The sequence below is a fragment of the Euleptes europaea genome, chromosome 17 (assembly GCF_029931775.1).
Source record: "Euleptes europaea isolate rEulEur1 chromosome 17, rEulEur1.hap1, whole genome shotgun sequence".
NCBI classification, from domain to species: Eukaryota; Metazoa; Chordata; class Lepidosauria; order Squamata; family Sphaerodactylidae; genus Euleptes; species Euleptes europaea.
Window position 1 is genome coordinate 571,688 of NC_079328.1, and position 27,816 is coordinate 599,503.

A 27,816-nucleotide genomic window follows, 5' to 3' on the forward strand; every position below is an offset into this window, starting at 1 on the left:
TCTCTCTTCACCCCAGAGCAGAGGGGGGTTATGCCCAGCCTGGCCGTGCAGACCCTTCTTCTTCCCCCTTTGTTAGGTGCTGTGCCTAAACTTGGCTGGGGTTGCCGGGCCGTGCGACCACGCCCATCGTGAGAACCTGGTCTGGGCAGCAGCATAAAATAACACTGGAGACTGGGGATGTGTGCCAGCAGAGATCTTTATTTGGTCTCCAAGAGGGTTCCCTGGGTCTTGGCCCCCAAGTACCTCACCACAACGCTTGCTCCCCCATCTCTCTGAACCTGCGTGCTTGCCTCCACCTCCTGCAGGGCATGGCCTCCCAGACATACAGAGCCGGGAGTAGATGTACAAGTTTCAGGTGGCCGAGTGATGAGGGTGGGGAAGAGGAGGCAATGGGTCACCAGTAGCCAGCCAGTTCTGGCAGTCTGCCTGCTCGGCATGGCTGGCAGTGCGCACTAGGACGTCGAGCCCTGGCTCTCCTCCCATGCCTGTAAATCCAGGAATGCCACCCCAGACAATAGTGCCGAGACCCATGGTGGAAGCATTATTTGTGGGGTCTGCTGTGCATCGCCCACTTCTCATGTCAGCTACGGCTGATGGCAGAGACATCCCCAGTGTCCCGGCAGCTCTCTTGCTGGCCCAACACCAAAAAGGTGTTACTGTTTGGGATCGTGGCAGAAAATGCCGCCGTCGCCATCCCCCAGGATCTACAGATGTCCTCACAGTTGTGGCAATGCGAGTTTTGGGAGGATGCTGCCAGGAGGGTTACTGCCCTCGGTCACACCGCCAGAACGGGCCCCTCCTGCCTGAAGTGATGGAACAACTTGTTCAGCTAGGCCAAGAAGCGTGTGCACCATCTGATGGTACAGGGGAGCTCCTTCGAACATGCTCTGGTGACGGGACTGGAGGGCCCTGAGTGTGTGATGCACCCCCTCATCCACACCACCTCAGTAGCGGGATGTGGGGTGGAGGTCCTCCACGGTGAGTCACCCTCGAGCCCCCTGGCAGCTCCCCCCAGGATCTGAGCCATCCCCTGACTGCTCTGACTGCCCTCCCTCTCTTCCACAGCATGGAACTTCCAGCTGGACCCCCTTGTGACTCCCCCGTCATTGGGAAGCTTAGCCAGCTCAGATTTCCTGGGTAGCCATGACAGCCAGGGGCCGTCAACTCTGGAAGCAGGCCCCAGGGACCTGGATCCTGGTAAGGAAACTTCAGCTGGGGCTCCCTGGCAGGGCCGGGCACTAACATGCTTGGGGGTGGCAGCTAGCTATTGCAGTCCATGTGTCACGAGTCGCAACACACACACACTGAACAGTTTCAAACCTCACAGGGGCAAGTCCAAGGGTATACACCAAAAGCCAGGTCCGAAGGTTCAAGCTTCTCTTTTCCTGTAAGCTTTACGTGTTCACAGGACACTACGTACTGGTTAATGTCCACCCGGATCAGTGGCCACCAAAAGTCTCGAGTCAGGAAGTGAAGGGTCTTGTAGCGGCTAAAGTGCCTGGCCAGCTTGGTGTCATGTACCAGATTTAGGACTTCTGCTTTTAAGGCCCCTGGAGGCACACAAATCCTACCCTGGTGGGTGAGTACATCCCCCTGCACCATGAAGCTTTTCCTTGAGAGTCCCTGAGGGCCTGGAGCTGCTTCTTTGTGAAGGGGTCTATTTGCTGCGGATGCTCTATTCGTTTCCTGAGGGAGGTACTGGGCTGGATGGTGGCAAAGCTATCAGGTGGCAGGACTGTAGTGAGAGGGCGCTCCTGAGTTGGGAAGGCTGAGTATTCTGGTTCTCTGGACAAGGCATCCGCCCTCTTGTTCTGGGAGCTGGGGATGTATGTGATGGTGAAGTTAAATCTGGAGAAAAACAGGGACCATTGGATCTGCCTCTGGTCCAGCTGCCTTGCGATCTGCAGGCTTTCCCGGTTCCAATGGTCTGTCTGGACCACCACCGGGTGTCAAGCCCCCTCCAGGTGGTGTCTCCACACCTCAAAAGCTGCTTTGATGGCCAACAACTCCCGCTCCCAGATAGTGTAATTTTGCTCAGGCGATGTGAGCTGCCTGGAGTAGTAAGCACATGGCTGCAGGGGCCCAGTGGCTGTCCGGGTTGTAGAAGTATGGCCCCAATAGCCCTATTTGAGGCATTGGCTTCCACGGTGAAGGGCAGAATGGGGTCTAGATACCGCAGGAGAAGCTGGGCAGCAAATTGTTCTTTTAGGTCCTGAAAAGCCCAGTGTGCCTCCGGTGCCGTGGCCGCAGCAGCCTGGTCATGGGTACTGCCAAGGACGCAAACTCAGGACTAAATTGTCTGTAATAGTTTGCGAAACCAAGGAAACGCTGTACATCTTTTCAGTTCTGGGAAGCCTGCCAGGAGAGTACTGCTTCTATCTTCTGGGAGTCCATCATGATGCCCCAAGGGGAGATGCGGTGTCCCAGGAATTCCATGGCCAGAAGGTTGAACTTCTCCAGTTTAGCATAGAGGCCGTGCTGCTGAAGCCGGTGCAGAACCATTCGCACATGCTCGATGTGGCTGTCCGGATCCTAGGAATAAATCAGGATGTCATCCAAGTAGATGATGACAAACTTGTCCAGCAGATCTCGAAATACATCATTCATCAAGCGCTGGAACATGGCCGGAACATTAAATAGACTGAATGGCATCAACTGTTCTAAGTGGCAAATGCTGTCTTCCACTCATCCCCTGGGTGAATCCATACCAAGTTATAGGTGCCACGGAGGTCCAGCTTAGTAAACACCTTGGCCCTCATAGGCGTTTCAGCAGCTCTGGGATGAGGGGCAAGGGGTACCTGTCCCGGATGGTAATTTTGTTGAGAGCCCGATAGTCATTGCACAACCGGAGCTCTCCACTCTTCTTTTTCACAGAGGACAGGTGCTGAGGTTGGGGAGGTAGAGGGTCATATAACCCCCCTTTGCAAGTTCTTGGTCAGGAAGTCCCGAAGCACCTCCAGTTCCAGCTCAGAGAGGGGGTACAACCGGCCTGCGGGGAGAGGGGCCCCAGGTACCAAGTTGATGGTGCAGTCATATGGCCGGTGGGGGGGCAGCTCATCCGCCCCTTTCTCCTCGAATACATCCCTATAATCTGCGTACTTCTCGGGGAGGCCGGCCAGGGCTGGAGAGGCAGCTTCCCCCAAGTCAGTGGGGCAGCCTTTGTGTGAGCAGGGGTTCCTGAACTGCAGTTCCTGACATGCCCAGTTGATGGCAGGGTTGTGGAGAGCCAATCAGGAAAACCCTAACATGATGGGAAACCGAAGCATACAGACCACATCGAATTGCACTTGTTCATGGTGGCGCTGCAGCTCCAGGATCAGCGGTGCAGTCTTCTGAGTGACAGGTCCAGACCGTAGTAGCCGACCATCAATGGCCTCCACCAGGGCAGCGGTAGTCTTGGGATGTAGTGGAACCCGATGCTGGGCGGCAAACTAGGCATCCATGAAACACCGGGAGGCCCCTAAATCTATCAAGCATAGGCCCACAACCAACGCCCATCTGGCAACTGCAACTTCACAGGGACCAGGAAAGGTCCAGGACCGATGCTGGGGCGGCCATCTAGTCCTGCAGCATGCCCCAACTATCTGACTGCTGCAGTCGTCTTGTTTGGGGGCACCTGGTTGGCCACTGTGTAAACAGACTGCTGGACTTGATGGGCCTTGGTCTGATCCAGCATGGTTTTTTCTTATGTTCTTATGACTCATGTTGACCTGGGGCTTGGCGTTTAACATCCGCGCTGGCACTGTCCTTTTTTTCTGGGCAGCAACTGACATAGTGCCCAGAACGTCCACAGTATAAACACAGATGCAGGGCTCAGCATCTGTCTTTTTCTATCTCTGACAGGCATGGCCGGCCAGCTTCTCGCTGCCTGGGTTCCTCCGCCGGCCTTTCGTGGACACAAGGGGTGGTTGGCAAACCACCAGACCAGGGTGGCCCATTTTGCACACCTGCCTTCGGGTCTCCAACCGCCAGTCAATCTGCAAAATTAAAGCTTGGAGGGTTGCAGAGTGCTCTACTTGGGCTAGTTCATCCTGCAGCTCTTCTGACAGCCCTTCCTGGTACTGGTCCAATAGGGCTGCTTCGTTCCACTCCAGGTCTTGAGCCAATAGCTGGAATTCTGTTGTATATGCTGCAACCGTCTCCTTCCCTTGCTTGAGGTGCCTGATGCACTGGTTAGCCTTTTCAGCCTTCAGGGGGTTGGCAAAAAACCCACGCAAATGGGCCTCAAAAGCAGGAAACCTATCCAGCAATGGGGACTGGTCAAGCAGCAGAGGGGTGGCCCATTTGGCAGCCTGTCCCTTTAAGAGGCTTAACACGAAGCTGACCTTCATCTTATCAGTAGAAAGGTCCCGAGCCTGGAGTTCAATGTATAATTTACACTGGGCAAAGAAAGCAGGAAAATCCTCTACCTCTCCCACAAATGTCTCTGGAAGGCTGACAGGCCAGTTGGCAGCGACGGACGCAGACGGTTGTTGTTGGAGCACAGCCAAGGCTTGACTGAGCTGTGTTATCTGTGCTTGTAATGGCTGGAGTTGAATCACCACTGCCTTAGAGATGTCGGCCCCTTACATCCTGCCAGCGAGGGATGGTGAGTTTGCTTTGGTTTTTGGGGTGGAAGCAATCTATCACGACCCCCAACTCACACACATCGAACAGTTTCAAACTTCACAGGGGCAAGTCCAAGGGTAAACCAAAAGCCAGGTCCAAAGGTTTAAGCCGAGGTCCAGATAAAGCAAACAGTTCACAGCAAAGTCAGGAGTGGATAAATGTGTTGCTTCCACACAGCTACGCCCTTTCCAGCTGCTTATAAACAGGATGCCACTCAGGCAGCCTGTAATGCCCTGCACCTGCCAGCCACCTCAGACCTGCTCCTGCAAACACTCATCCCTGCTGTCAATGCTGGGTCGGTACCGAGCTGCTAGGCGGGCACTTTGTCTCTTTTCCTGTAAGGCCCTACGTGTTTGCCTCCTCCACTGTTCCTGAGGCCCTGGTGACGAGGGGGAGTGAGCAGACAGGCAGCTGATTTCTGCAGCTGGCTCAAAGCTGGAGCGCTGAGGGGTTGCTCTGCTAGTTCCTGGCTGCAGGTCTGAGTCTGGCCCCAGGGGCTGCTTCTTTCTGTAAAATCTCAGCTACAGGCTGGGGATCAAAGCCAGGGCTGCCAGCTTACTTCATCAGAGGAGTCCTCAGTGTCCCCTGGACCCGGCTGGACCATGACAATATGTTGGATTGGGGAAAGCGGGGCTGGGAGGATGCCCCCACAAGCACGCCTTCCCACCCCCACCCTCCTCCCAGCAGGCACTGGGAGGTCCCCTGGCCACACCCACCACCTGCCTCCAACCCCCTGCCCCCTCCTTCACCTCAACCACTTCTGCCCCGGGGGTGGGGCACATAGCCTGCTGGCCTTGCCTACTGCCACCACGCCTTCCCACCGCTGCCTGGCCCCCCCCCCACGTGTCTGTCTCCCCGCTGACTGCTCAGCCCTGCCCCTTTTGCCCCGGCGCACCCACGCCATTGGGCACCTCCTGTGTATTTTCGTGGTTTTTCTGGGTGGGGCGCAGCACAGCAAACTGTTTAGGAGTTGGCCCCACTCTCCCGTTGCTGCGCCAGCCACGGCGTAATTCCCATCCCCCAGGAATGGGCTGTAAGAGTGGAACATGACAGCAGTCTATAAAATGATGCATGGGCTGGAGAAAGTGGCTAGAATTTTTCTTCCTTTACCATAATACTAGAACTCACGGGCACCCAAAGAAGTTGATGGGTTCAGAACAGATGAGAGGACATACTTCTTCACAAAACGAGGTACTAAACTGTTTAATTAGTTGCCAAAAGACATAGTGATTGGCATTAGCACAGATGGCTTTAAAAGGGGATTAGAAAGCTTTATAGAGCATAAATCCATTAACAACCACTACTAGTGGTGTGCATATCAATATGCAGAACCGGGGGGAGGGGGAATACATTTTTGGTATTGTTTGGGGGGAGGGGCATACAGAAAAAAATGGTGGCAATTAAAGGGAGCCAAAAAGCGGATCCCCAAATACATCAACTTCAACTGCGCTGCCGCATTTTTTAAAACCCTGCTCCCTCCCTTTCCCTACCTACTTCTGGCTGGGTCCAGGGACGAAAAACTGAAGACTGTGCTGGGGTGGGGATGAATAAAGTTCTTCCCCACCCCAGCGGAACTCCATGTGAACTTCAGCTGGGGGGGGCGGGGGGAGAGAGATGCAGAACCGAGGGCTGGTCTCGCTCTGATTCCAGCCTTCAGCTTTGTGCCCCGTATTTTTCCGGTTCAGGTTTATTACCCAGAAAATTTTCAATATTTCTGTTTTTTTTTTTTTTTTAAATTTCTGGGTCTATTAAACCCGAAACCAAAAAAAGTGGTGCACACCCCTAGCCACTATCTCTAATGACTGTACCCGTAATTACGTTTTCCCGCAACAACATATAAGAGGTGACCAAGAAAAATATAGGCACTGAATAAAATGGCAATGTTTTCAATGCGATTTCATAGCAATTTTTCTATTCAAATGCAAAGCACTATTTTCAAAAATATCTAATACACAAAGAATGGCCAAGGTGTTGATTGTAAATGTAAAAAACACACTGGCTGAAATATAGCAAATACTAATATTACTGCATTTATTAAAGGTGATTATTTTGCCACTTATAACAAGAAAATGGAACAACATACTTCACCGCACTGATAACAACATTGCGCTTTGGTTCGTTATCATAGCTCACACTCTCAATGCCGTAAGCCTGAGCAAGCTCATGGATGATTCTGCGGTGTTCTCTATTCATGGGTGGGAAGCAATGACTCTTCTTTGTATGTTTACTCTATATTAGGCCAAGAAAGACATGTTAACCTTATGAGTTGGATAAAAATACAGTACAGATCTCTTGGTGAGATCCAAACGTGCCAATCTGCCAGAGTAATGGTAGATACATCAGAGGAATGGCAGTTGTGCTGGTGGAGAAGAGGACGGAGATTTCCGCCAACTTCCCCTATCCTAGGTATATCCCACAATTTCCCCTTGAAGGTCCTTTGACACCCCCCACCCAAGCAGAACAGGGAGGGGACTCAGTAAGCTGCAACAGGAGTGGAGAGGTGAGGCAATCTAGCTCCATCAGCTTCACTCTACTGGTGGTAGTATTGGATCCAGCTTGTAATTTCTATTACAAGTTTCCATTATGTAGAAGTCTACTTGGCAAAGCAGGAGGAATTAAGCACAGTTAACAAGACAGCGACTGATGAGCAAATATTGTATCTTTGGGTCAACATCATTAACCCTAGCAATAAAACCTATGTCAAAACAGTTTATGACAATGAAGCTGACATAAGATTGTATTTTAAATATCCATATTCAGTGGCGATTCTTCCTCTTTTACTTCAAATTCTGTATAAAACAGGATTACTTAAAAAAATGGTAACTATACATAGCTTTTACCATCACTATACTTGGGAATACACAGGATTCATTTACTAACCTTATTGACAGCTTCTACAAGGGCTTTCATTTCTTTCTCAGTTTCACTGACAAACTTGAAATCCTTTCTGAAATAATGAAGAATATAAATCACTTCCAAGGCTACTGTAACAACTGAAGCATACTAATAAGCAGTTTTCCTCAATAATTCAAACTTATCAAAATGTTTCATTCTTTTACTGCATATCTCATTTTACCATAGTAAATTTTGGCGGCAAAAAATTTCAGCACATTTTTTAAGAGTTGTCCCCCGCCCCCAATTTAGACAATGCTTTTCTTCTGATGAAGAAAATTACTGCTCCAAAATGCAAGAACTATATGGATTTTACATTTGAGTGTTAATTTTTTAATACTTAGATTTCCACAGCTTTTTCTCCAAAGAGAAAAGCGATAGGTTCAAAGAAAAGACTAGGTTCAAAGAAAAGTATGTCAATACAGGTAATTCCAAATCATCCTACTTGTAGCAGATAGTGCAACCTTTATTCTTAACTCTGTGTTAATGTTCCTTGTTTTGATTGCAGAGACAAGCAATGGCAAACCACCTCTGAACGTCTCTTGCCTTGAAAACCCTATGGGGTTGCCATAAGTTAGATGTGACTTGATGGCAAAATATATATACGTGTGTGTGTGTGTGTGTGTGTGTGTGTATAATTAAAAAACAGACAGAAGGGGAAGAGCAAACACATCTTCTAGATTTCAAAAGCTTCAAACTGTTTTCTGTGCATTAGCAGATTACCTCGATGATGATATTCAGGACAGTTTGACCTTGCAATTTTAAAGACCCACATATTTCAATGTGTGTCAGCCTTAATAATGAGTAAAGCAAGGGCAAAATTTAAAGTTCAAAAAGAGCCCTACAAGTGGGGGCTTCCTGACGCTGCAATCAGGCTTCATTCTAGAAGTGGATATGCACTCGGGAAGCAGCAAAAGGTTCAGACACACCACACACCCTGATCCAGGTCTCATTTGTACTTTAAGTTGAATGTAATCTTGCTTTACATGTGATGGGGCCTTTCTGCATTTAAGAACACAGGTCAGCTATTGCCATGAGTGTTGGCTTTGAGGCTCCATCCAACATCATGGGAGAAGTCACCAAGAGGGAAAAAAGGAAACATTAAAACAGATAACCCAATCAGATGAATGTGTGGAGAAGGGGTGCTTATCACAAACAGATCAGCGTTAACAACCAGAAGAACTCTCCAAGCATCAGCTCCTCAAATGAAATCAATAGCCCACTTGTGTGGAAACACTCTGTGCTTTCTGGATGACACACAAACCTCTAAGCAAGTTTACATACCTCCCATCCTCTTTCAAGATGTCACTGTATTTGGGTGCAGAGGAACGAACATTAAAAGGATCAGAATTGTCATCGATATGGAGAGCCTCAGCAAACCGCCTGATTGAAAACATTAAATGTGCAAAAGACCTTGTTCATCTATATTTTAACCCAACCACGCCCCAGTACATCATATGATGGAAGTCAAATACTTTTAAGGCCTTGTTACATGCTGTACAAGACCATCCTTCAGCCACCTTCTCCATTCCGTGTCATTTGCTTCTATATGCTCTTCCTGAAATAGCTCTTGTACTACGGTATCCTGGATATTTAGCATGATTATTTCAGGAATTACCGATTTAAGATTATGTCAAATAAACAACAGTGGAACTACAGCATGCCCTAACTACACTATCTTGCTTATTCTCTCCTAATAATCTGCTTCTATATGGTTATTTTTACACATCCTAAAAACAGAAGCTAATTTTTGGTCCTATCAAAAATAAATTATGAAGGTCATTGCCTACCGGTTCCTTTCAAGCGCCAAACATTCTTCATCACACTGCAGCCTAGATAAACAGAAAGTGCAGACTGCAGAAAGCAATTATGTTTTTCTGAATACTCTGCTATGAAACCCCCTTAAAAAAGACTGTCCAGCAAGAATCAAGGCTGACAATTACAATGACATGACTTATAAAGCTACTATTTAGACCCACTGGCTGAACTGGTTAATTCTCCATGAAGCAGCTTTCCTAACCTTCCACAGGAGACTATGGAAAAGCCCAGAAGCACACCAGCAATAGAAGGGCCACCAGCAGTCAAAGCTTAAAGAGAACAACTTCTGTTCTGCAAAGTAAAATGCCCAGGCAAGCACTTGAGTTCTAAACAACCATTAACAGCAAATGCTTAGTGAAAAAGCTTGGAAACATCTCTTGTCAGCAGCAGGTAGATTGTATTTAAGCATTTGTTTCATTACCTGGCTTGTTTCATTTCTTTTTTGGTAATCAATCTGCTAATCTCCACTGAATCTCCCAGTTGTGGATCTGTCAACTTAGAAGCTATGGAAATTGCAGCTATTCTGGAAGAGAATGATACCTTATGGACCACGAATGAGGCTACAGAAGGTGAGGGCACTGATTGGGTAAACAACAGGGATAAAGACACCATTAACCTCAAAGAATTTTGCAACTCTGGAATAAACTAATCCCTCTCATCAGGAATGCTGGAAAATAAATTACACATTTCCACAGGAGGTTCTATTTGCAAAAGTTGCAAATCCTGTTTATGAACCTTTGGCCGCGACCTCTGCCAATGGGGGGCAAATTAACTGACATTCAATGTAGGTATTAGTGCCAAATTAGTAAAGGGATGTCTTACTAAAATGCCCTGCTTCCCTGGCAGGATTTGTCAAAAGAAGTCTAATTATTTTACTCTGGTATTCTGAATACGCAGCTGGAGAAGAAAATTCTAAGATACCCAATGCGTTGGATTACTTATTAGTTAATTCAGACACACTTTTAAACTAATGTACGGTGGTATATAAAGGTCCACATCAGAAACCATTCCATAGGTGGACTTCAGGTTAATCAACTGTGTAGTTGTGAATAAGAATATAAATGATGCCACAATGAGTTTTTTAAAATGAGGAATACAAAAATATTCCAAGTCTAAATATTTTAAATGTTTTCTGTTTAATAGTGTATGGAGAGACTGTTACTTTCCCCAGTACAGTCAACATTAACACAGAGCCAAACCTTTAACCTGCTGGCAGGGGGCAGGGAAAGAAACAGAATTTTTCAGTAAAGGAACTATATATTGTAAGGCCACATCCTATAAGCAGCTTGAGAAGAACACTTCACACAGTGCAGAATGTATGTTCAAGGAAACACAATTTCTTCTAGAGCAGGGGTGGGGAACGTCAGGCTCGGGGTCCGTTTAAGGCCCACAAAATCATTTGGTCTGGCCCTTCATGGGTCCTGGCAGATATCTAGATCAGAAGGATCTAAGACTGGTGATCCGCCCCCTCCCGCAGATAGGAATAGCCTCTATTCAAGACGGATGTGAATTTGTTTTCCTGAGAAAAGGAAACTTTCCCCCCCTTGCAGAAGAGTCATTAGACCACCCAAGAAACGGTGTTAACCCTTTCCCACCCGGGCCATGGAGAAACATATTCCCTCTGTACTACAAGAGGGCTGGAGGCGGAAGTGGCGACAATGGAGAAGTTAAAGGGGGCAGGGCTAGAATGCGCGGGAGGGGGCAAGTTCTTAGCCCGTGTGCCCTCATTTCATCCCTGCAGGCAGAGGTAGCAGGAGCCGGTTGTAGAATCCGGCCCCGACCATGCGGAGCAGGAGCAACTCCGGCATGCAGCTGGACAGCTACACCCAGGTGGTGCAACAGACCATCCTGTGCCACCAGGTGGGCGAGTTTGCCACCGGTTGGATGCCTGCCTGCTTGCCCGCGCACGGGGGGGCATCTGGGGTAGCTGCCTGCTTGGGGCCTGGTTGGCTAATTTTCTAGTTGATAATTTTGTATGGCCCGTGAATGATGTTATAAATACCCAAATGGCCCTTGGCAGGAGAAAAAGTTCCCCACCCCTGTTCTAGAGGAACGAAAGGACAGTGGAAATAAATGCAACTGTATTCAGAGAAAAAAAGCTGACGTGTTTACATCTGATTAGTGCCCAGAAGATTGTAAAAAAAAAAATTACTACATACCTTTGATACATACTAGATGCTTCCCAACAAACCATCGCCTCCTTTCTTCTTCCACATTCACACTGAAGTTCAACCTGTTTTGTCACAAAAACAGTAACTAAATACTTTCCCCAAACATGGCAGGCATCCAATACTCCAAAACCTTTGCTGACAACACTTGATTCCTCAAAAGGCAATTGACTAGCATTGTTAAGGTAGACTAGAAGGGGAACCGCAACACTCAGAGGAGAGGGGAATTTCCTTTCAGCCTCCTTTCAGCCTCCTGAGGTCCACATTTCCCCACTCTTTTGTTCCAATTTCTACTTTTCCCCACCCCAGTCTCTGTGCTGCCCACACTTCCTCTCTTACTACTGAACATATTTAAGTTTCACAGTATAGTAAAAAAAGAACTGAAATTTCACAAGACTACCTCATGAGACCTCAGTAGCTATTTTAGGTTGCCTAGGCAACCACAGACAAGCATTGGCCATGGTTACCTGGGCAACCTAAAAAACTGCACCCACGGCAACATTTGGATTCACTTTGGCAACTCAAATCATCTGCACAAAAATCTTCCTGGAATGACTGAGAGTATGACAGTGCGACAGTGTACTCTGGGACTGTGGTTCAGTGTGGCAGAGCCTCTGCTTGGCCTGCAGAAGGGCCCACATCCAATCCCTGGCTGCATCTCCAGTAAGGAGCAGGTTGGCATTGACATGAAAGACCTCAACCTGAGACCATGGAGAGCCGCTGCCAGCCTGAGTAGACAATACTGACCTTGATGGACCAGTGGGCTGATTCAGTATCAGGCAGCTTCATGTGTTCAATCTATTCCCATTGCTATTAATGAGATTAAACTGGAGTAACTCTGTATTTCTGGGGTCACATCTAGTGTCCTCGTATTGCCTTAAAATTTAAATGAGGAGAACACCAAGGGGAGAAATGATGACAGGAATTCTATTTTTCACTTGCTTCTATTTCCCCAATTTAGACTCCTGAAAAGAACTTAAAAAGAACTTTCAATTTAATACAGTTTTATGTAGAGCCACATTAGATGAAGTTATTAGCAAACCTAAAGTGTAAATTTAAAATTTGGTTTTTATGTGTATTCTACTTTTTATTGCAAACTGCCTTGGGCTCTGTAAGAAAGAAGGACAGCTAAAAATGTTTTACATTTATTTATAAATAAATAAAATCCTAAGAAATGAATTCGATGGACTTAGAAGGGTACAACTCTTGTTAGGATTATGCTGGAAGCCACAGTAATGCATGTTCAATGTGGCACAACCAATTTGATAGACAGAAAGTGACAACAGCATAAGAATGGGGGTGGGGGGAGAGAGAAGAGAATCACTTGTGCAAGATCTGGGCCTGGCATTGCAGGTTAAAAAACGAAGAAGAAAAGTTGTGAAGATCAGACTCGAATGTATGGATATCAAGTATGGCTTGATATCAACTTCTGGGACAACAATGGCTTAAATTCAGTTTGTGGGGTGTCAAGCAAAGCATAACTTTTCATGAAAATGTTCTTCAGCATCAGTATATACCAGCTTGAATGGGGTTTCAAACAGGATTTTAAAGACATAGTTTCGTCTTAGGTCAAAGCTTGATTCTTGCTTTGTGAGACCGGCCTACCTTTGCACTGCAAGATGTTGTCGGACAAGGTAAAGATGGATGGCACGGAGACATGCATGGGTGGTTGCAGTGAAGCCTCAGAATAGTACATGGTTGCCTGCACTCTTCGTCTATGAGGCATTCCCCTTTGTGGCAGATCCTTTTACATTTGTGCATGCCACATTTTAACATTCGATCACAAGGAAGGCCGCAGGAGATGTCAGTGAGGTAACAAGGAATATTGTTGCGCAACTGAACCAGAGGAAGAGAAAATGAAACAGAATCAGATAACATCCAGTACCAATGGGACACTTAAAAAGCACAAATACTGTCTCCATGCCATAAATTCAGAAGGCCCTTTTAATGCTGTAGAGTGACTTCTTACAAATAGTTGCATGAAGAAGAGTTGTTTTTCATACCCTACTTTTCTCTACCTATAAGGAGTCTTAAAGTGGCTTACAATCACCTTTCCTTCCCCTCCCCACAACAGCCACCTTGTGAGGTAGGTGGGGCTGAGAGAGCTCTAAGAGAACTGTGACTAGCCCAAGGTCACATAGCAGGCTACATGTGGAGGAGTGGGGAATTGAACCCGGTTCACCAGATTAAAGTCCACTGCTATTAACCACTATGCCACACTGGCTCTCTAAAGGTAATGATCTCCACTTCTGAATGGTTTTGTAATACCTATTCTAAGCCATCAGACAGACATATGTGTATAACAGAAGATACATGAGGAACCTATGCACAAAATCCAGTACTATTCAGATGTTCACCATTAGGTAGTTTTCAAATTTAGTGCATGTGTCAGGCATATCAGTGTTGTTCACTCTTTGTACATCCTGCCATCCAGACTCAAGGAATGTTATCCTTACTGAACCGCAGCCAAGGTTGCAAGGGCTGTTATGCCTACCACTCTCTGTTTGAAGTTCTGGGAACCTACTTTGTTTTTTGAAGTTCTGGGAACCTACTTTGTTTTCAATATGTAATCTCTCACCCTTCCTGTGCATCTATATTACCAAGTTTCAGCAAGACAGCCCCATAGCTGTCACCCTTTCCTTTATGCTCTGTTATTCTATTTGACCAGTAAAGACCAGCTTCTTTGGACCTAATTGTCTATGTCGTGGTTTCTGGTTCATTTGGACCAAGGGCTTACATTGTGACAGCTATCTCTATCCCACCTATCTACTTTCCTCCATCAGGCTGGAGCCCAGGAGGGTTCGCCTGCCACTCGGATGGGAGCGAGGAGAGCGCTCTCCGAGTGATCCCACAGGGGCCGGTGCCCCGTGCGATTCATCTCAAACCAGCTGGTTGTGATCCCCGGACTACGGGTGTCTGGACCAACCCTGGAAGGTGACGACCCCAATCTCTTTCGGGACGTTGTAGCTGAGCTGAGCAGGACTAGCACGGAAGTTAGTCGCCTTAATGGATTACTACAGTCCCAATGGCGTTCTCTAGTGACTTTTCCTTGGATGTCTGACGTTGAGGATACCAACACCTGTTTAGACCTCCAAGTCCTTGAGCGGTTGGTAGATGATGCCCAACTAGCAGCGGAGGATTTACAAATACTAACCGGTTTGTTGGATAAACTTATTACTCGTGAAACTCACTCAACAGGAGCCATGGCAGGAGCCACACCGGCAGGTTTTTCTTTGGTGCCGAATGCAGCCGACTGTCAGGCAAAGGCGAAACGGATCGCTATCCAAACAGCGCTTCTATTTGTGGATCTCACCAAGGATACTACGGTAGCCACTCTATCACAATTGTTGTCCCCAACTTTCGGGGCTAATGCACCTGCGCTCGCAGTCCAGATTCAACCGCTGTTGGGTGGGGAGTCCGAACCGCTCCTCGCCCTCTTGGAGAAGGAACTTTTACCGCTTGTGACCGCTGATATTACCTTGAAACTCGAGGCCGCTCAAACTCTCGCGGACAGAGAAGCAGCGGCGGAGGCGGCGGCCAAAGCTCAAGCCGCACGGGACAAGGAACAACAGTTGGCTACGGAACGAGCACGGGCGAGTGTGCGCCCCAAGGATCCCGGTCAAACTGGCCCTTCGTGGGGATCAATGTTTTCCCCGACTTTTGCCCCGTCCCGCACCACCCAACGCGCACGGCGCCTCGCAGAACGGCTTCAGGGGTCCGACAATTCTGACGAGGAGGACTTGTATGGAGACAGCTCCCACTGGGCCATGGGCTTCCGAGCCAGCCGGGCGCACCGTACGGGGGGACCTGAGGACGAGGTGCACTTGTTGTGAGCGCAGAACCGAGAATTATATGATCGTGTAGACCGTCTCCAAGAACAAATGGAACGTTTGCTCCAAGAAAACGAACGATTACAGCGGGCGCAGGTAACCCCGGCGCAGCCCATCCTCCCCGGGCCCGCCGCACCAGTTCACCCACCAGTTCAGCCGGTGGTGCCAGCTCAACCACCAGCTAACCTCCCCGTTCAACCACTGGTCCCCGGAGCGCCAGTTGCCCCAGCTCCCGGGGCACCCATACAACTGGGACAACCCATACCCGGTCCATGGAAACAACCCCGATTGAAAATGACCTATGATGGCTCGCTCGAGACTCTACCCTGTTTTCTACATCAAGTGGACAGTTATATGCGGGAACAAGGGCACTTCTTTCCCACAGAGGATAGCCGAGTCCGTTTTGTAGCTTCTCTATTGACGGGGAAAGCAGCTGACTGGATGGTCCTCCAATTTGACACTCCGTCTTGGTCTATCCGCTCCCTCAACAATTTCATGACTGCCTTGCGGAGACGGTTTGAAGACCCCTTTATGGGAGAACGAGCCAAGGCAGAACTTCTACAACTCAGGCAAGGCTCTTCTCCAGTCCGAGAATTTGCAGATGAATTCCAGAGACTAGCCAGTAGAATAGAAGACTGGCTGGAAGCCACCCTAATCCACTACTTCAGGGAAGCCTTACACCCTGACATTTTGAACTGGTCATATATGCGAGGCGATCCCAACACCCTCGAAGATTGGATTTTACTGGCGGAAGAAGTTGAAAGCCGCCGACGTTTCATATCCCTGGTCCGGCAATGACACAAGGATAAGAGCTCCCAAAAAGCCCCATCAAGAGCGCCGCTCCCCAGCCTGTGGAAACCAACGCGACCACCTCAGGATCGCGAAACGAGGTTCCAGAGGGGGGCTTGCCTCGTGTGCGGGGAATTGGGCCACTTTGCAGCGACTTGCCCTCAACGACCGGAGACCACCCGCCCCAGCGTGCCACTCCGAGCTCAAGGAAGACCTCAACGCAGAGGCACCGCGGCCACCTGCAGCACAGCGCCGGGACGACCCACACCCTCTGCACTTCACGTTGAGGAATCGGCTAACCTTTCTGCACCAAGCGACCCCGCAGGGTCTCGGATTACAAGTGCCCCAATGGGGGACAACTCTCCTTCTTCTGACGAGGATCAGTGGAACGCTCCAGCTCTAAACCTGGAAACCCCTCTTGATCTGTCAAAAAACGGATTCGGTCTCTGGTGAGTGGAGCGTCTCCACAGACCCCTGCAGAATCTCCTGCTAAACCCAAAGCTCCCGTCAAGGTGAGTGAAGTGGAAACCACTGTTTATGTGGACGCAGTGTTACAACACTATAAGGGGGCCCCCCAACTGCCTGTCAAGGCACTTATTGACTCTGGCTGCGGTCGCACTTTAATTAGTGAAGCCACATTTGCAGCTCTCAAAGTCAAGTCCGAGGCGCTACCCGCTCCTGTCCAATTTGCCCAGATGGATGGAAGCCCTTTTAAGGGGGGACCAGTCGATCATCGCACACAGGGAGTGGCGATGGGTATAGGTTCCCATTGGGAACAAATAGACTTCACCATAGCCCCCATTCGGTTCGAAGTTGTCCTAGGGATTAATTGGCTTAAAGGCCATAGTCCTTATATAGACTGGGAAACGGATACTATTTCCTTTACCAATCCTATGTGCGAACAGCACCGACAAGGAGTCGCAGTAACGTCTCCACCCACTCCGGCTTTAACCTCCGATACCGCATCGCCACAGCCTTTGCCTGACGCTTACAGAGACTTTGCAGATGTCTTTGATGTTAAAGAATGTGACGCCTTGCCCCCCCCCATCGTGCCACCGACTGTGCCATTGAGATAAAGACTGCACACTGACTAAAAGCAAGATTTACCCCATGAGCATTTCCGAACGCCCTGTATTACGTGATTTTTTGGATAAAAATCTTGCTCGAGGGTTCATTCGGCCATCGAACGCTCCCAACTCAGCCCCAGCGTTCTTTGTCCGGAAAAAGGAGGGTGACCTGCGTTTATGCATTGACTTCCAAAAGCTTAATGCAGTTACCCAAGCCAACGCCTACCCCATACCGTTGATCTCAGATATCATGGGGCAGTTACAGGAGGGTCACATTTTCTCCAAATTGGACTTGGTGGAAGCTTACTACTGCGTCCGGATTCGTGAGGGGGACGAACCCCTCACCGCCTTCTCTAGCTGTTTTGGAATGTATGAGTTTCTTGTGATGCCTTTCGGATTGAAGGGGGCCACAGGGGTCTTCATGCAACTCATTAACGAAATCCTCCATGATTTGTTGTACCGCGGCATGGTAGTTTATTTGGATGATATTGTTATTTATTCAAAAACCATGGAGGAACATGTTGTTCTGGTCAGAGAAGTTTTGCAACGACTACGTAACCACCAACTCTATGCAAAACTGTCTAAATGCGAATTTCACCGAAAGCAGATAACGTTTTTGGGCTACATAATCTCTCACCGTGGCCTTAGCATGGATCCCTCTAAAGTCCAATCGGTACTGGACTGGACTCCGCCCTCCACCCGCAAACAAGTACAGCAATTCCTGGGCTTCGCCAATTTCTACCGCGGTTTCATTCCCAATTTTGCTCAAGTGGCGCTGCCAATCACTGACCTCCTGAAAACGAAGGGCAAAGGGGTTTCTGCGACATTGCCCTCTGCCAAAATACTGTGGACTGCTCAGTGCCAGTCTGCCTTTGTAGCCCTTAAATTACTTTTCACTTCTGAACCGGTCCTGCAGCACCCAGATCCGAACCAAATGTTTATTGTGCAGGTTGATGCATCCGACGTAGCCATGGGGGGGGGCTCTACTCCAGAGAGGAACGGACGGTCTCCTGCATCCCTGTGCCTACTTCTCAAAGAAGTTTGCACATTCCCAACTAAACTGGCCCATTTGGGAAAAGGAAGCAGCAGCCGTCCACCATGCCCTTACACTGTGGAGGCAATTCCTGGAGGGATCCGGGATCCCCTTTGAAGTTTGGACCGATCACAGAAATCTAGCTGCCCTCACCGGGACCCATAAATTATCCACGAAACAACAGCGTTGGGCAGACTTCTTTGCTCAATTCCGTTTCGTTCTCAGACATGTGCCCGGGAAACAGAATGTGCTTGCAGATGCCCTATCCCGGTTGCCTCAATATCCAATAAAACCTGATCGACCGACAGACTCTTTATTTACCCTGGCGCAAAGGGAAGCCCTGCCCCTGCTAGCCGTGCAAACCCGAGCCCAAACCCGGCTCCGGCAGGAAAACCATACCGTAGCCAACAAGGTATCCAGCCCAGACCAGCAGGCTCCCTCGCCTGCCCCCCTTGCGCCACCTGTTTCCAGCGCTCCGCAGCAACCAGTCCCTCCTCTCCCTCCACCTCCACCAACTCCTGATTCACCCTCTCCTACGAAAGGAGAGGGGGTGACCATCTCCAATACCTTCCTAGACTCCCTTCGGACTCAGTGCCTAGCCGAACGCACTGCCCAAACCTTGCCCCAAGGTGTACTTGAGAAAGGAGGTTGTTGGTACAAAGACTCAAAACTATACGTGCCTAAAATACTTCGACGAGAAGTTCTACAGTTAGCCCATGGAGCTAAAACTGCAGGACACTTTGGGTTTCTGAAAACTCTCCACTTGTTGCGCAGACAATTTTGGTGGGGGGGAATGCGTTCTGATGTAGACTCCTTTATTCGCAGCTGTCCCATCTGTGCCACAGTCAAACGATCTCAAGGCAAAACCCCAGGACTACTGCAACCACTAGAGATTCCCAGCAAACCCTGGGAAGTGATTGCCATGGATTTCATGACGGATCTCCCCCTTAGTGGGGGAAAAACTGTACTTTGGGTTGTTATTGACTTATTTTCCAAACAGGTACATCTGGTTCCGTGTGCGGGTATTCCCTCCGCCCCCAAGTTGGCCCGCCTCTTCATGTCGCATGTGGTCCGGTTACACTCGTATCCGCGCAAGATAATTTGCGAACGCGGAAGTAGTTTTGTAGCAAAATTCTGGAAGGCATTCCTTAAACTGGTGGGGGTGGAACAAGGGTTGTCAAGTGCTTACCATCCCCAAACGGATGGACAAACCGAACGTGTTAATGCTGTGTTGGAATGTTATTTACGTTGTTATGTTAATTACCACCAAGATGACTGGGTAGAACTATTACCTTTTGCAGAATATGCATACAATAATGCTGTCCATCAATCTACAGGGTTCAGCCCTTTCTATGCTGTGTACGGTCAAGACTTCGGTCCTATTGCTCCGGTAGAAGTACCTGAGGGGGAGGGGGATTCCGATATAGCCTCTTGGGCACATACCCTCCGCACCACTTGGCCCTGGCTGGTAAGCAACCTGGAGAGAGCCAAGCGCAAATATAAGGAGCAGGCAGATAAGCATTGCTCCCCCAGCAAAGATTTCCAGGTCGGTGAATTAGTGTATCTTTCCACTAAAAACCTACGGTCCACCCGACCTTGCCATAAGTTCAGTGCCAAGTACATTGGACCCTATCCCATTGCCCAGATCATCAATCCTGTCACTGTGGAGCTGACCCTCCCCAAAACCCTGAGACGTATCCACCCTGTTTTCCACGTCAGCCTCCTTAAACCTCATGTCGCCTCCTCAGACTGGCATCCGGAGCCACCTCCTGAGCAGCCCGTGATGGTGGGGGGGGGGAGGAGCATTTCGAAGTGTCAAAGATCCTAGATTCACGTATACGGCATGAATCCTTGCAGTATCTTATTCGATGGAAGCACTTCCCCCCGGCCTACGATGAATGGGTGCGGGCCCAGGATGTCTCCGCCCTGCACTTAGTAACCGCCTTCCACACCGCCTACCTGGATAGACCGTCCCCCTCGCGAGGCGGGAGGGGGCCTTAAGGGGGGCAGAATGTCAGGCATATCAGTGTTGTTCACTCTTTGTACATCCTGCCATCCAGACTCAAGGAATGTTATCCTTACTGAACCGCAGCCAAGGTTGCAAGGGCTGTTATGCCTACCACTCTCTGTTTGAAGTTCTGGGAACCTACTTTGTTTTTTGAAGTTCTGGGAACCTACTTTGTTTTCAATATGTAATCTCTCACCCTTCCTGTGCATCTATATTACCAAGTTTCAGCAAGACAGCCACATAGCTGTCACCCTTTCCTTTATGCTCTGTTATTCTATTTGGAAGTAAGGTGGGCCCGATCTAGGCCTAATTTTTTGTTTAGAGGGGGCAGTAGATGGTTGGGTTGTAACCCCAAGGGACTTGGCCATAAGCCGGTCTTTTTTGAACTTATGCAAGAACTCATCAGTTGCTTCATGAAACAAGGCCTTGCCGTCAAATGGCATGTCCTCGAGTCTGGCCTTTCGGAGAAAGGTTGGAGGACCTGAGCCAGGAATGCCTACGCAAGAGGATGCTGGAGGCCATAACTTTACTGGCCATGTCGGCCGTATGCCTCACTGAATAAAGTTGGTGGGAACCCATCCTGAAGCCTTCTGATTGCATAGCTCATCCAATCACCCTTTTATCCTCGGGAAGGAGATCTATCAGATCATAGAATTGTTCCCCCATAAACATATTGTAGAGAGCCATGAGGGCCCCATGGCTCGCTACATGTACACCCAGGGATCTCAGGGAGTATACCTTACAGCCCAAGAGATCCAGCTTCCTCCCTTACTTATCAAGGGGGGATGCGTGTGGGCCTGGTTTGCCTTTGGACGTTAGTGTCTCAGCAACCACTGGGTTATTGGGTGGGTGGTGGTAGAGTTGCCATGAGTTGGAAGCGACTTGACGGCACTTAACACACACACACACGGTGGTAGAGACATTCAGAGTCAGCATCTTGGACTCTATAGAGGTTATCCACCTTAAGTGCTACAGGGGGATGTGAGGAGGGTTTGGCAGAGTTAAAAAGGGCAATTTTGCGAATACCCTTCACCATGGGAATGGGAATGGGCGCTACTTCTTTTGAATGGAGCACGTCCATCACGGGGTCCTCCTCTTCTGGCTCAAGTGGAGTTACCACCATACCGATGGTGGTAGCCATCCTGGTTAATTGTTTGTTATACGCCAAATATCCTCTGTGGGGGACACGGGCGAGGGGTCCCCCACCATATCATCTGGAGACAGGATCGAGGAGGTTTCCAAGCATCTCTCCAACCTTTCTCCATAATCAGTCTTAGTCCACAGAGGGATCCAAGACCTGCCTGAAGCGTGGGGAGTGGCGTGATTCACATCCTGAGGGAGGATCACGATCCTGTTGACCGCTGGACCGGGTTTGGTGTCCCCCTGGTATATAGAGAGGCTGTCGTTTTGGGCGTTGTGGAGTAGGAGAATGACTCGGTTCTGAGTAGCGACTCTTAATCAGCGGTGACCTGCTACGCCTGTAAAGGTGAGGTGAACGGTACAGCTCTGGGGAGGAAAGACGGTAGCGATCGGGTCTGCTGTCGACGAGATGAATTGGTCCTGTAGCTGTCCAAATCAGTGTTGTACCAATTCTCTCCACGAATGCCGATGCCGGGTAGATATGAAGGAGTCTGAGGTTGAAGGCACATCGATATGAATGGAGCCTTGAGCCGAGGGAGACAAGCAAATCATGGGACCCCTCGGAGAGGTGCTCCGAAGAGGAGGTTCTTCTTGGAGCCTGCGAGGGTAGCTGTTTAGGCGATTGCTCCCTTGAGGGGGCATGACGCCTAGGCGAGCGGAATTTCTGCACTGGTTCCGTCGGCAACTCCATACCATGAGAGGGGCCACTACCGGGGAATTGGACTGAGGCTTCTTCTTCGGTTCCGAATTTTTTGGTACCAGTGGCGAGTAATGGCGTGGAGAGTGGCCCCTGGAGCTCGACCCAGTATTGGTAGACCTTTTGGGGTTAGGTTCAGAGGAAGCCTTCTTCTGGGTGGAGTTAGAGGAAGAAGAGCCAGACCACGTCCATTTCCCTGCCTTGGTAGTCAAAGGCTTCGAGGGGGCCAGTGCCTTTTCGTATAGGAAGGCTTTAAGTCTAGCCTCCCTTCCTTGTATGGCCCAGGGTGTGAAGCTACTGCAGACTCTGCAAGCACTGGTGACATGGCCCTCACCCAGACAGTATAAACATTCTTTGTGGTCGTCGTTCTGTGACATCTTAGTGCCGCAGGACACATCATTCTTAAACAGGGCCATGCAGAACACTCTTGTAGAATCGAAAAGAGAAAGAAGAGGAAAGTGAAGAGAAGCTCTCTATGCGTTCGAACTCCGCGGCAGCGAAGGAAGAACTGAGGGATGGTTGCCACCCCTCCCCCTCACCTGTTTTGGCGGAAAAGCTGTTGTCAGGCAGGAAACGGGCGAGAGGGGAGGGGAGTCGTCCCTTCTAGAAGCTTTCTATACTAAAGTTTCTCCGTGTCTGGCCTGCGCATGAGCAGATTTCATGTGGGACTGCACAGAGGCCATGAAGATGTACAATATCTTATGTTTATAAAGTGATATGTACATTATGAAAAACAACACCACTGTATTATATTTGTATGCACACACAAAAAACACATAGACTTACTTCATGCCTTCCCATACACCATTTCTGGACAAGGTATGTACATGGTGGACACTTCTCTTCACTGTGACAGGAATGATATACTGAAAATACAGAACATAACAAAACAGATTGTAAAAAACAACGTAAGACACGGGTTTTCTATCTATCTATCTGTCTGTCTGCCTGTCTAACATCAAATCACAGCTGACTTATGGCCACCCCATAGGTTTTGAAGGCAAGGGACATTCAGAGGTGGTTTGCCATTGCCTGCCTCTGCGTTTTGCCCCTGGCATTCCTTGGAGGTCTCCCATGCAAATACTTGCTAGGGTTCAAGCTGAGAGTGTGTGACTGGCCCAAGGTCACCCAGCAAGTTTCTGTGGCAGTGTGGGGATCTGAACCTGGTTTCCCAGATCCTAGTTCGACACTTTAACCACTAAACCATGTTGGCTCTCAGTTTCCAACTTAAGTCACTTAAATAGAATACAACGGTTCACTTTTTTCTGGCTGTTCTACTAACACCATGCTATATGAACTTGGGGTATTATGGACCAGGTTATTAAAAACAAACAAAAAAACTTTAATAAATACCCTAGAACAGTCCAAGTTTCAAGTTCCTGTATCGTGGCTTCCTTAAGCCAACAAACAAATACATTCAGGTCTCCCTTGCGAGAAGTCATAGGATATAAGAGTCAGGCTCAACTGGGCTACAGTGTAAAGGGAAAACTCCAGAGAAACAAGAAAAGTCATTTAAAGTAAGTGGCTGTCCCAATGGTCCCCTGTCTTGTAGAGCTCAGGAGAGAAGGGCTGTTTATTAGAACATGAACTAAACGGGGGTCTGAACCTGCCTACCTCACACTGTAAACAGATGACACTAATATGTTATTGCTCTACATGGGAAACCAAATCACATTTATTTATTCTGATCTCATTTTAAGTTATATTGTTCAAATGAACAACTGACCAAATAACCATTTCCTTGATATCTCTATTGGCAATAGAATATAGGAAATTTGCATAAAGGATCCAAGAGTATTTTCTATTAAAAGTCAAAGTATATGTAAAGTTCAATTACTGAACTAACTCAATTTAAATGTCAATGTCTAATTTTTAAAAAATGGTTTGAATGCCCTCATACTAGAAAGGCAGCCCAATCCTAATGGGGGGGGGGTACTTACGACAGGTTCCAAGACGGCATAGCTGCACCGCCTCCTGAGCGGCTTGCAGAAGCGCAGAAGCTACAATAAAATGAAATCCCCCCCAAGCTCCGTGAAACTCCTCCATAGAGTTTCACAGGGCTACGCTGGCATTTTTTGCAGGTTTAACTCGGCACTTGCAAAAAAGAGATGTTCCTGGGCCAAAAGGGCTTTGGCAACTGACTGAAGTCAGCTCTGCCCCAGGAATGCCCCCTTTGATGCCAGCACGAGCCTTGTGCTGGGAAAACGCTGCCAGTGAGGCTGTGCCAGCGTTGGTGCCCATGGCTTGTGCTGCCGGGCTGCTCCCCAGAGCCGGTGTTACTGTCTTGCGCCGGCGTTAGTGCCAGTTCAGCTGGTGCAAGTGACATTAACACTGGTGCAGGGCTCACGCCGGCTCCTATCTCCTTGTGCCTCCCCCCCACCTGTAAGGATTGCACAGTTAGAAGTGCAAGAATTAAATAAACAGTTTATTTTTTAAAAAAAGAAGAAGTGCAGGAGTTCAAAAATCTGAGGACTTTCCCCCTAACAGCCAACTTCAAAGCAATACATCTGTATTCTTTATAAGATACCCTGGAAAGTGTAGATTTTCCATGTCTGTTTGACATTTACAAACATTAAAGTTTGAATGTAGATTTTACCTGGATGATCACATTCATGGGGTCTGGTACATGAATTTTTACACTCAGGTGTTCGAGTACCACAAGGTATTGGGGGATAAATCACTGATTCACCACAATAACAAGTTAATTCCTCAAAACCTGTAAGAATAAAACCAATACAAATTAATCTGCACTTCAATCAAATTTAAGGATCAATAGTTTTCTAAGGCAAAGCTGTTAAAATAAAATCTCAGTTATGAAAACAGCAAAGCACAACAATAAACAATTCCAGACAATGTTAAGAAATTAGAATAAATTAGATAAAGAAGACAGAACCTGGATAAGAGCACAAGGAAAAAAAGGAAGACCTGCTGTGTATACAGAAGTTAAGTAAAATCATTGCTTCAAAATAGTTAAGAAGCTGACTAAGAAATACCTTTCACAAAACGAAATTGCTCCAACTGTTGAAGGGCAATGGGTATCTTACTGAATTGCAGTAAAAAAGGCTCATCATGATTTTTTAAAAGTATTATCAAATATTACTAAAAGTATTACTAAGTAATGCTAGAAAATCGAAGACAGTACATAAAGGGAAAATGGAGTGCTCTTTGGCAATAATTTGCCAGGAGCCATCATTTTTTAAAAAGCTCAAAAATGAGAGCAAAATTAACATACTTTTCAAGAAATTCAAAAGCAAACATGGTTGGTAGTCTCTAACTACAAAAACAAAATAAACAGAGATTGTTGCAAGTGAGTTAGAGAGAACAATTTATTAAATCAGTGTTGGAACAGAGTTGAAATCTGCCTGTTGTGACTGAGCTGGGAAGGCTGCCCCCCACCCCTCAAAAAAAAGGAAGGACAAACTGATTTAACAGTCATCCTAAGCAGTTACACCCTTCTAATTCCACTGAAGTCAATGGACTTGGAATGGCATAACTCTGCTTAGGATGACAATATAACATGCATAGCAGGTTGAGGGTCACCCTCACCAGGACAATCAGAGGTCAGGATAATTCGACAAAAATATTAGAGAGACTGATCCAGTCAACGGCAGCCTCCATCAGCACACTGGGGGTGTCAACTTCTATCAACTGTGTCTCCATACTGGCACCCTTCTGCAAGAAGAGAAGCGGGGCTCATGATGGGGGGGGGGGGAGGCTACATCTACTAAGTAACGAACCAGACCGACTTCTTAAAAGTAACGAACCAGACCGACTTCTTAAAACATAGTCTAAGCATCACATGGAGACAATCCTACCTATAGTAGAAAAGAAGCCTGACTGTTATCCTATTTAGGTAAACAATCACAGACTAGAATGTTTACTGAACAGACAGTATTCAGAACACATCATAGGCACTAGGGCATTATCCACTAAAAGTGGGATTCAGCCACAACTAACTTCCAGTGAACTGCAGCCAATCACAAAAAATGTGAATTGTTAATTTTTTTAATCACTTTAACTGACAGAAAAACAGAGAATCCTAATGTACACTCACTTGTCTGCCAGCATTTCTGACAGTTCCCGCGGTGGCAAGGTTCTTCACATCTATGAATACCACAACTGAGCTTACGTCCACATATTAAAGAACATTTGTGCTCCTTATCCTGCAAAAAAACTCAATTTTAAAAAAATGTTCATGAACGACGGTATTTGATAAAAAAAACAAGATGTTGATAGTTATGCTAAACTACTTCTTGATCCGAAGTGTCTGGGTTTCCCCAGCTCTTTTGAATGAGTGAAAAGAAATGTTCTATGAATATTAATAAACAGCAATGCAAGTACCAGTCAGTGAATGACCAAATTAACTGACCATAATGAATTATACAAAATAAACCTAAGCACAAAATAAACCTAAACACTAACTGCTACTAATACTACGGTCACAGAATCTTGTTAATAAAGACTTGTAACATTACTGTCAGAGGTGGTCTTTTGTTTCTTCTTCAGTTGACCATACTAGCCGTGGTGGACCTGACTCGTACAAGCAGTCAGGCTCCTGACATGAGTTAAGGCCCTGCGAGGTGTTTACATAGTTGCTCTGCTGTTCTCACTCCCGGTTTCCCCCGCCCTCTACCTTGGCCTTGAGCAGCTAACAAGCTGCAGTCTGTTTTGGGTTGCTTCGCTCTCCTCTCTACCAGACATTTTATCAGTCCCTTTCCTGTTATCTATCCCTTTCCCAAGCCTGTTAGTATGTGCACCTGTGGTGTAATCATGTAACAATGTCTTAAGTACTATCCTGTAACCAAGCCCGCCATTAGCAGCTTTGAAAACCTGCAAGTTACCTTAGCTGTACATGATGCTTCTACAATAAAGTTTACCTGCTTCTGACTTGGCTGTCTGAGCGAGTGGCTTTTTGGGAATTGCACAGGTTGGCTAGAGAACCTGACAATTACAGTACATATGCGCAACTAATGCACTATGAGCTCTGGGTCCTGCATTCCAGAATTCCAGATGTTTCCAGACTTAATGGAAACATCTGATCAGCTGGATCCAAAAAACAACAAGCAAAACTTAACCGGTGGAACGGATCTTCCCCACCTTCCAATTCTCAGTGCAGCTCCCCCCTGTGCCCCTCTTCACAAAGCCATCTCTGAACGCTGGGGGAGCTTCAAGAAGGGCATTAAATGGGTGGGGTTGGGGGCAGCTGCAGCGCTTATTGGCCGTTCTTCAATATGCTAATAATGAATAAAAATGTTTCAAGGAACTAGACAGTTCCTTTTACACCAATTTATGCACTTACCACACAGCACACCCCACCACACTTGTGTCGCCCACACGGCAGTTTCTTGTTGCACCGCTTGTCACACAAAAATGTAACTTCAACTACAGGGCAGAAACCACATTTTAAATCATCATATAATGAAATGAAAATTACTATCTCTAGCATACATAAACTATTATCTTTAAAATTCTAATAAGCAGATGTGATTCAATGTAAGAAGAGTAATGAAATAGGCAGAAGGCAAACTGCATTCTTATACAGATACCATAACTCGGTATCTGTAAATATGACGTTTCTGTGTTTTTAGAGAAAACTGTTCTTTTTAAATTACCACTGATTTCATAGAATCATAGAGTTGGAAGGGACCACCAGGGTCATCTAGTCCAACCCCTGCACAATGCATGAAATTAACAGCTGCCTCCTCCCCCACACCCCCAGTGACCCCTACTCCATGCCCAGAAGTTGCTCCCCCCCCCAAGATCCCT

The 27,816-nt window shown here is 47.6% G+C and overlaps 1 protein-coding gene across 1 annotated transcript in view; it reads right to left on the reverse strand.

Annotated features, from left to right (window-relative positions):
* NFX1 (nuclear transcription factor, X-box binding 1) overlaps window positions 1–27,816 on the reverse strand; it is a gene marked incomplete at its 5' end in the record, with an annotated part of 80,963 nt that overhangs the window by 15,591 nt on the left and 37,556 nt on the right. Inside the window, 11 exons of the mRNA XM_056862503.1 lie at window positions 6,692–6,837; window positions 7,489–7,555; window positions 8,785–8,883; window positions 9,291–9,332; window positions 9,740–9,841; window positions 11,478–11,551; window positions 13,092–13,322; window positions 22,837–22,916; window positions 24,647–24,766; window positions 26,105–26,213; window positions 27,350–27,432. Of these exons, the coding sequence (XP_056718481.1) occupies window positions 6,692–6,837; window positions 7,489–7,555; window positions 8,785–8,883; window positions 9,291–9,332; window positions 9,740–9,841; window positions 11,478–11,551; window positions 13,092–13,322; window positions 22,837–22,916; window positions 24,647–24,766; window positions 26,105–26,213; window positions 27,350–27,432 (1,153 nt within the window). The remainder of the gene's footprint in view (window positions 1–6,691; window positions 6,838–7,488; window positions 7,556–8,784; window positions 8,884–9,290; window positions 9,333–9,739; window positions 9,842–11,477; window positions 11,552–13,091; window positions 13,323–22,836; window positions 22,917–24,646; window positions 24,767–26,104; window positions 26,214–27,349; window positions 27,433–27,816) is intronic.